The 10,234-nt window shown below is 41.8% G+C and overlaps 1 protein-coding gene across 1 annotated transcript in view; it reads right to left on the reverse strand.

The window, feature by feature from the left end:
- Positions 1–5,226, reverse strand: part of arfrp1 (ADP-ribosylation factor related protein 1) — an 18,199-nt gene extending 12,973 nt beyond the window's left edge. The window contains exons 1-3 of the mRNA XM_085272757.1: positions 4,854–5,226; positions 3,908–3,995; positions 3,495–3,577 (exon numbers count right to left, since the gene is read on the reverse strand). Coding sequence (XP_085128883.1) covers positions 3,495–3,577; positions 3,908–3,995; positions 4,854–4,964 — 282 coding nt within the window. The 5' untranslated portion in view covers positions 4,965–5,226. The remainder of the gene's footprint in view (positions 1–3,494; positions 3,578–3,907; positions 3,996–4,853) is intronic.
- Between the last annotated feature and the right edge of the window lie 5,008 nt (positions 5,227–10,234).

Below are 10,234 nucleotides of genomic sequence, written 5' to 3' on the forward strand. Positions count from 1 at the left end.
ATTAATGTGCAATAATAACAGTGTGCAATACACATACACGTATTCTTCTTTTTTATACTAAGTTAATATACTGTGTTGTTTGTTGCGTTGTGATGTGTCATATTGTGTCGTGTTGTGTTATATGTAGTGCCGACGTAGGACAGTTTTTCCAATTTCATTGTACTACTGTACTATGTATGACTGTGCAATGACAATAAAGAGTTATCTTATCTTATATAAATTCACGGTTCGGTTCGGTTCACTCATCTTTGGAAAAGAGTTCATTACAGAGAAATGGCTCTTTCCAAAATAAAAGCTATACTATATGCTTCTTCTGGGCTATATTCTCAGCAGCATATTAAACATATCAGGTCCCCATAAGGAGAATCATGTGCTAACGGCTGTCGTAGGCTACGTTCACACTGCAGGCGAAAGTGCATCAAATCCGATTTTTTTGACCCTATGCGACCCATATCCGATCATGGTGTGACAGTGTGAACGGCACAAATCCGATATTTTCAAATCCGATCTGGGTCACTTTCGTATGTGGTGCTGAATCCGATACATATCTGATGTTTTAGAAAGCGACTGCTGTTTGATGGTCATGTCGCATTAAATCCATCTTTTACGTCACTGACCCAAGACAGACTCCAATTATCAGCGCCGGAGAAGACATCGCAAGCGCTTCCTGGCCATCCAGTGTAGATGTTAGTGAAACTGTTGGGAAGACAACGTGAACATTTTATTTGTTCTGTATAATCTGCAGATTCTGACAGAACTCTGCAGCTATCCTTTGAAGCACCGCTCCTCTAAAACAGCAATAAGGATCATTATTAGGTTATTTACATTATTATGTAAATAACAAAATAACTTAAAGCAAAAATTGGGAAACGTAAAGTCCGAAGTCTTTATATTAAGGCCATCAGTCAAACAATGCTGTTGGTCTGGGTCTAAACAGAGCGCGTTGTGTGTGACGTCTTCTTTTGCGCATGCGGGCCGCTTTGAGCGTTCACACTAGAGCGCGTTTGCTGTCGCATTTTATTTGTAGTGTGAACGAGCAGACAAAAAAATCGGATTTGATCAAAAAATCGGAATTGAGCATCAAGACCTGCAGTGTGAACGTAGTCTAAATGACTCGGGTAAAGTTTGTAGAATGCATGCTTGTTGTTTTTGTCTGCTTCCACTTGTCTTTGCACTAGGATGATGTCGGCGTAAATGTGCAGTCGTATTCGTTGTGTTCCCACTAGTGCTGTCAGCGTTAATCTGAAATGACGTTAACGCCACAACACGGCAAAGTTAACGAGCTACCGCGGATCGCCACGTGTGTGGGGCTGGACGGTGTCAACACGTTAACGAGCAAACTGCGCTAACGCACTAGTTCCCACCCATGTAATTGAGCATTACGTGGCACATCCAACATACTGTTTTACTTTTGTCCATGACGCGCTTACCTTCAGGGTCATACGTCACATGAAGACCAAAATAGTTCCAAAGGCCAGATCTGAATGAGGGTGGGGGAGGTTCAATTTGCCATGTTGCAACGAGCTTAGCTTCTGTCTGCTAGCTTGCGCTGCGCTCAGTGGATCTGCGCTCGACAGTGCAGCCTAGGCGGAGTAGTCGAACGCAGATCCACTGAGCTCTCAACACAGACAGCATCTTCAGAAGAAAAGTTGATAAAAATAAATTACAAATGTTGTATTGTTCGATACATATGCGTACCGAACCGAAAGCACTGTATCGAACGGTTCAATATCGATACGAGTATCGTTGCACCCCTAATATATGTTTATTTGGGTTGGTGGTTGTATTCCTGAAAGTACTGCTATACTGCAGTTAGCAAAAGCCCATTTCAGAAGAGCAATTCACTGCAGTAATTGGCAAGTAATTTAAAGACCCATATTTATTTTACACAACAGGACAAAAACAACATGTCAAATTCTAAAATTAAGAATTTCATCAAAATGTAACAAGTTTGTACACTTCCAGCTCTGTGTTTGGGACTTTGTAGTTCTTCAATGTATGTTTCGGCTAATTGTCGTGTTGGAAGATAAATCAACAACCGAATGTTGCTGCTGACTGCTTTAACCTCCTAGGACCTGGCGTCCACATATGTGGACATCACATTTTGGGTTATTTAGATCAAAATACTCAATTATGCTCTACAAGGGCCTGATGTCCACTCACGAGGACATTATCCTGCTACTGTTCTATCAATTTTTAAACGAATATCCTCATATGTAGCTCTTATTTTTCTAAAGATCTGGTAATCCTTTGTATTTATGTTCATCGGGCCCCAATATGCCCAACTATCAAAGAGAAATTAAAAATGCATGCCGTGGAAGAGTTTGGGTCTTAGGAGGTTAAGTTTACTTTCAAAATCTTCCTCCTTTCTTCATGATCCCTTTCACCTTGATGAGATTTCCAGTTCTAGACACTCTGAAGCATCCCCACACCTTAATACTCCCACCACTGTGTTTAAATGTGGTGTTCTGTGGATTGTATACCTCTACCTTCTTCCTCCAAACATAAGCAGCATCTCTAAGGCCTAAGAGTAGTAGTTTCGTCTCACCTGACCACAGGTGATACTTTCAGTATGCATAATGTTTCTCCAAGTTATCCTTAGCATACTGTCTGGCTTCAAGGTGTCTCTTCTGCAGAAGTGGACTTTTTCTTGGTGTGCAACTTCACACTCCATTCCTGCGCAGGGTCTCAGTGATTGTCTTATTTGAGACTGCAATTCGTGACTTTGCTAAGTCATTTAGTGTCTTAACAGTTGTTCAAGGGTCTTTGGCACATCTCTCATTCATTTTCTTTCCAGAGTTTGAAATCTTTTGCTTCCTACTTCTGCAAGGCTTGTTCTGTACTGTTAAGCTCTCTTTGAATTTTTCTGTGATACTTCTGGCTCCAGTTCTTGAAACGTGGATATGCTATGGTCATTGTGTATACCCATCTCCTGCTTTGTGAGCACAACAACTTTTCTTCTCAAGTCTAAACTGATTTCTTTTGTTTCTGGCATGATGCTTTCTCAAGTGACAGCTTCAACCCTTGCCTGATATTTTAATACTCAGAATAAATTAGAACATAACCCTCTGTTTTAGCTGGATTTTACAAACTTTAAAGATAACAAAGTTAAAACACAACATTGGACACTAGTGATTCGTGTTTTGGCTCAATCAAAAAGTCAGATTTTAGGGTGCTAATAATATCAAACCTGGTAATATTTTTCTAAGAAATCTGTTATTCTGTTATTGTGTGTAAACAGAAAAACAATATGCTTTCGAAAGTATTAGCATGTGTAAAAAGGCTACGTTGAAAATCCCTTGAACAACTTGGAAAATGTTGACAAAAACTTCTGCCCTCTGCAGGTGGTAAAAGGTGTTGCCAAATATATCTGTGTGGCCTGTCCAGGTGCAGTCTGTGTATGCTAAACACAGTGAAAATATTACATCTTCAAAAATAGAAATACTATCTATGTTAGTGTAGAGGATGTGAAAAATTCCTCTTTTTTAACTCACTTTATCCCACAGAGACTGCAGCTCCTCCTGACCTCCCAAATCCCAGAACATTAGACGAGCCTTGCCAACATCAATTGTGCCAACTGTAAAGGAAAGCAAGAGATTCCCAAAAATGTTATAGATCAGCAGTTTAAATCAAGAACGTTCTGTGAGCTAGAAAGAAAGGTAGCATTAGAACATGAAAGATTACATAATTGCATTGATTTGTCCTTTTCTATACCATAATGGTTAAAATATGAAATTACAATTAATTCCTGCAGTTACTCATCAAAAAAGAACTAATAATCATTTTTCATTGTTAAGCAGTAATTACACACTCAAAAAGCAAGCGATTCCTGCTACTTTGACAAGGCAGGAGAAAACTGTGAAGGAGGTCATGCTGAAGCAAGCCCAACACTGTTACATTCACTTACTGTTCAGGCCAACTGTAGTGGTGATCTTGGATAAAGTCATCCCCTTGTAATTCTTACTAAACTTTGTTTTGGTCTGTTCCAGGAAAGTCTACAGACACAGAAAATAAGAGTAACCATTAGACTGGTGAATTACTCAGGTGATGAGCACTGTGTAAGTATCTGTGCATGTGTAAAACAAAATTAGCTAAACTTCAGGCAGCTCATTTGCAGGTGGTGGCCACAGACCATCACGCTCTCGCTTTCTCCTGCCTGATTTTTTTCACTTTTGCTAGTGTCCTTGTCTTTGACAGGATCAAGTGGGACAGTTCATTCAGGCAGTCTAACCCCTTTAGAGTGGCACATTCATAAGTGATTTCTTATTGTTTATGCTCCATTAATGGCCAGATTGATAACCGTCATTTACTTTAATTTTTTCACCCACTTATTTAGCTCAATCATCCAGGTAAGTTAATCCGTTCTGTAACTTGGGTTTTGTCCTATTTACTGTTCATGATTTCTTGAGACAAAGAGAGCGATAGACCACAAAGCTAACGTAAACAAGAGAACATAACACCGCTTTCAATAATAATAATAATAATAATGGATTGGATTTATATAGCGCTTTTCAAGGCACCCAAAGCGCTTTACAATACCACTATTCATTCACTCTCACATTCACACACTGGTGGAGGCAGCTACGGTTGTAGCCACAGCTGCCCTGGGGCAGACTGACAGAAGCGAGGCTGCCATATCGCGCCATCGGCCCCTCTGGCCAACACCAGTAGGCAAGTAGGGTAAAGTGTCTTGCCCAAGGACACAACGACCAGGACAGAGAGCCCAGGGATCGAACCGGCGACCTTCCGGTTACAGATGCGATTCCCAACCCCTTGAGCCACGGTATGCACATAGCCAATGCTATGTGCATAACCCAGTTAACCAATTATATAACACAACATCACTTTGATACCGTTTTTCCGGCGTTATCCAGTCCCAGGATCAAAACGCAGTATTCATCCTTCTGGAACATGTACTTATATAATCCAGATAATAAAGTGTACATCTTGAAAAAAGTAAACATAAACAAAAACGCGTCCGTGTTCGCTAGTCCTAATGTTGGCTAGGTAGCTTAGCTTAGCTATGAGGCTAAACAAGCAACACGCGCCACTGTGGCTTCATAATACTCCCACTAAACATGCCTGTGTGCGAGTAGGGGTAGAATAACATGTATGCACTCATAAAACAAGTCGGAAAGCCGTCGTTTAAAAGCACACTTCTACTATGATAGTCTGAACACAATGCTGTTTCTACGTGTCACGTATCTAGGAAGTGCCACTGTATGAATTATGGGAAATGAAGTACATATGGATTCTACCACATTACGTTAGGTGACGGTGTTTTAGATATAAAACTTCGTTTCCCAGGAGGAAGTTCGAAAGCGTGTTACATCATTTTAAAGAAAAACGCAACAAATATAGAATGAATTGATTTGTTCCAGTAGCTGTAGAAAGTTCAGAACCAGAGCGTTATTAAGTGAGTGCTGACAGTCTCAATAACTGTTTGTTTTTTAATGACGTTTCATCTGTCAGCCATTCAGAAGCGAGGACCTGCAAAGACAGTAAAACATTCTCTATTACAGCGTCAATTTACTTATATTAAACCCCTGACTTCATTCCTTCACCAAGCAGTAAGTCATGTTTTACTTAGGGCTTAAATACTTATTCATTTAATGTAATGCAAATCATGGACTTCTTTTGTCTTTCGGGGGTGGGAAATATTCCATCTCTCTCTGTAAGAATAAAATGACCATGTTACCATAAAAATTAGAGACTTGTTGTTTTTTGTTTTTGTTTTTGTTTTTTGTTTTTTTTGGGGGGGGGGGGGGGTTGTAAATAAGCAGGCATAAAATTCAGCAGTGGAACAAATAATTATATCCCCTACTGTTTATGGATGCTGCTGAGTTGAAAGTGGAATAGGCTGAATGACGATTTGAACATTCCCTTTATTAAAATAAAGGTTTACAGTGGGTGACACCATATATTTAAATAATACGATATATATATATATATATATCAAGTTAAATATTTTATCCATCTTTCCACTTTCTTCTGCTAATCTGGACCCAGGTCACGGGGGCACCAGGCTAACCAGAGAAGCCTACATCTCCCTCTCCCTAGCCACCTCCTCCTGCTCCAAGGCGTTCCCAGGCCAGCCAAGAGATATGGGCTGTTTTCCAATTCAGGGGCTGCATCATTCGGAGGACCCGGCCTTTGTGGTCTACGTGGGCCGGGTCTTTGGAAGACCAAGAAGGCCTGAAGTGCGAGGCTTGTGAAATGGGACAGTCTAGCCTCCATCGCACTGCTCAGTTTGCCAAGCAACCTGAGCAGCGCAGCTGTTTGACAGAAATGAAGGAGAAATTTGTTTTTACATGTGCTTTGTTTGATTAGTTGAGTATCTGAGGCTGAGACCACAGGACTGTAAAACATGATTGTTGGGCTTCATTTCTGTACTGAACAGTCATTTCAAGGTTAGCTAGTAAATAACAATTAGCTAATGTTGTTCATGAGACTAAAATCATCTCACTCTGGTAATGTAAATATAATATGGTCAACAGCAAAGTTATTATATTAATCATTATTAGTTATTAGAGCAGTGAACATGAACTCTGTGTCAAATACTGAGCTTCAGTACAGATTCAAGTTGCAGTTATTTATATTTCCTATCACCTTAAATCTTCACTCAAAGACAAGTATCTTTGACAGTGTATATATTGATGTATTATATATATGTAAGAGACAAATATTGTTCTTTTAATATGTTGTTACTAAATTTGGCTCAATGCTTACATATATGTGTAAAAAGCAAATGTAGGAGCTGTGATAACTGTGTCTGATAGAATGAAGAGTAGACTGATATATGAAATATTCCTTTATTGGGTGAGAAAATCAGACCATGTCATAACTGCTTTAAGTCATACAGAATAGATATCAGAGCCTTAGACAGGCTGGCTTCTGCTAAATGGGTCAAACTGGGCAGAAACACATAACATCCTTATAGAATATGATGTAACACTATAGATCAACTTAGCTCAGAATATATAAAGCATATAAACAGTTACAGCAATATGATGCAACAAACACAGCAGCTACTGATCCAAAATACTCAAAGCTTCATAGAACTGAAACAAACATTTTTTTAGGTCCATTCTGCTGCTGATACAGACTTTAGGTTTCTGAACATTAAACTTGTTGCTGCCTTTCATAGTGTGTAACTTGAAAGCCCTGAGTACTTTCTCCCACACTGAAAACACTGGGATGATACAATTATTTGAACATTACCTAATAAGACTGATTCAGGACAGACAATTGGTTATTTCTGCCTTTTGCAGAAAGGCTTAATGCAGTTTTTTGATTTTTCACAAAGTGTATTGTAGCAAAAATCAGCTGATTTAAAAAGCTTGATCAGTGTATGACATGATTAACTGTCAATATCCACAGGGAGAGTTAAAATATGAATAAAAATTAAAGTGTTGAAAAAGCAACTTGTTAAACAATTGTGGTGGGGGTGCTGAGCCTGCATCTGTTCAACTAGCCTGTTTTATGGACATGTGCCTTTGCCTCTGATTCTGCTAAAATCGCTTATTTGGTGCAACTAATGACTGGCCCGGCGCTTCAATGGGCTCAGGCAGTTTTAAATACCCAGCCCTCTGTGTCATATGACGTCTTTCTCAGCAAGTTTCGCTGTGTAATTGATAAAGGCGCTAGCTCGGATGCCGCAGGTCATCGCATGTTTTCTCTGAAGCAAGGTAGGAGGAGTGTTGCTGACTTTTCCGTGGAGTTCTGGATCCTGGCGGAGGAGTCGGGCTGGGAGGAGAAAGCACTGCGTGGAGCCTTCCTCAACAGCTTTAACGAGAATATTAAGTGTGAGTTAGCAACCAAGGAACTGCCTAAAGCTTTGTCTGCTCTAATCAATATGTGTATTAACTTAGACGACCACATGCGGGAGTTCGGCAAAAGAGGCGGGGATGGTCGGCGGCGTGCTGGGGGCACGGGTACATCTAGGGACCTTCCTACTCTGATGTGGAGAAGTGAGGAGGAGGAGCAACACGGGGATGAAGAGCAACCCATGCAGCTTGGCGGAGCCAAGCTTTCCTCCTCTAGACTGGGGAGCAAACAACGGACTGGTGAGTGCTTTCTTTGTGGAAAAAGAGGACATTTTGTTGACTCCTGCCCAGACCGAGTAAAAGAGTCGGCCCATCAGTAATTGTGGGGATACTGGCGGGCGCCACAACAAAAGTGTTCCCTCACCTCAGCTGCCCTGCTAAATTAATGTCTCACTCCCTCACTCACTCCTACTGCACACTCATTGACTCTGGTTCTGAACAAAATTTCCTAGACGAAGAGTTAGCCAAGATCTTAGGCCTGCCCCTACTTCCCCTTCCAGAGGTCCTGAAGGTCTCAGCCTTAAATGGCGGCCATCTAGCCTCCGTCACACATCGCACTCAGGAGGTTACACTCATTATTTCAGGAAATCACTCTGAGAAAATCAGTTTATTGGTATTCAAAGCCCCCCACACCCCACTGGTAGTGGGATTTCCTTGGCTCCAACATCACAACCCCCAAATCGACTGGGCCAAAGGGTGTGTAACTGGCTGGACCACGCGGTGTCATGAACAATGTTTACTTGCCGCTGTCCCGGACAATCCTGGGACCGCCTCTGCGAAAAGCTCCTCACCCCCCTGAACTTTCCTTGGTGCCCGCCGAATACCACAACCTCGGCCAGGTATTCAGCAAAAGTAAGATAAGATAAGATAAGATATCTATATATCTAGATATCTATCTCTGTATCTATGAAGCGCCTTGAGGCGACTTTTGTTGTGATTTGGCGCTATATAAATAAAATTGAATTGAATTGAATTGAATTGAATTGAATTGAATTGAAAAAAGACCCAGAAGCGCCTCCACTTCCTGAGACGCCTGAAGAGGGCCAACCTTCCACCCTCACCATGTTCTACAGGGGAACCATAGAGAGCGTTCCGACCAGCTGCATCTCCGGGTGGTTTGGAAACTGCAAAGTCAGCGAGTTCAGCCGGCTACATCGGATCATCAAAACACCGGCTAAGATCATTGGAACATCTCTCCCTCGGCTACAGGACATCTTCCACAAGCGCGGCATCATTCGGGCCTCCTGCATCCCACATAGCAAGGAAGTCTGGCCCAGATCTGGTATCAAGCCGGCACTGCTGGCTGACTTCTGGCATGATAAGACATATGTCATCCAGATATGGGCTAGGCCTGGCATAGATGGCACTTCTGACTGACCCTTTGTCATAGCAGAGTGTATGTCAACCAGATGTGTGCCAGGTCTGCCAATGACGCCACCGTTTATGTGATGGCATGCCATATCTGGCCTGATTGTGGTTTGGTTTATATGGCCCAGGCTCATAGAATGAATGGATTGGATTTATATAGCGCTTTTCAAGGCACCCAAAGCGCTTTACAATTCCACTATTCATTCACTCTCACATTCATACACTGGTGAAAACAGGTCTGGCCCAGATCCGGCATCAAGCCGGCACTTCTGATTGACTGGTGTCATGGCAGGGTGTATGTCAACCAGATGTTGGCCAGGTCTGGCAATGATCGCACTATTTATGTTCTTATTTTCCTATTTGAGTTAGAAGACCCAGATGCCATGTTGCAATGCTATACTGCTATGGTAGCCAATGTTTCAAATGCAGGTTTGACAGGTTTGTGAGTGTACACTTTATCCAAAACCTAGTGAGGGTTTACTCATGTTTACCACTGGGTGGCTGAAGCTCAGGAGGTAGAGCAGGTCATCTATTGGTCGGAAGGTTAGTGGTTCGATCCCTGGCTCCTCCAGTCTGCATGTCAAGAGTGTGAATGTAGTTAGAAAGCAGTCAGTTTAGAGAAAGGGTGTGAATGTGGCATGTTGTATAGAGCACTTTGAGTAATCCGGGAGGGTAGAAAAGGGCTATGTAACAATCAGTCCATTTACTGTTTGAACTGAGTTTTGTCATGTTACTTTTGCACTGTTATGTTCCGGCACATGTTGTTATTAGGCACACATTAGGCTGACATCTGGGGCCAGAGCTGAAACTGTTCTGGGCCAGCACAGGACCAGCAGTGTGTCTGCAACTGGTCTTGTGCTGGCCCATGTGTTGGCCACCTCTGGTAAACCAGATCTGGGCCACCAGAGGGCCGTCGTTCTTTGCGGTATGTGGGCCATGTGTAAGCACATTGTTTGATTATAATGGTATTATAATTTTATATATATATATACACACACACACACACACACACACACACACACACACACACACATATGTAT

This window comes from Mchenga conophoros, linkage group LG5 (assembly GCF_057382185.1).
Source record: "Mchenga conophoros isolate Kocher_MC1m ecotype Shallow Benthic linkage group LG5, M_conophoros_male_GT1.1, whole genome shotgun sequence".
Taxonomy (NCBI): Eukaryota; Metazoa; Chordata; class Actinopteri; order Cichliformes; family Cichlidae; genus Mchenga; species Mchenga conophoros.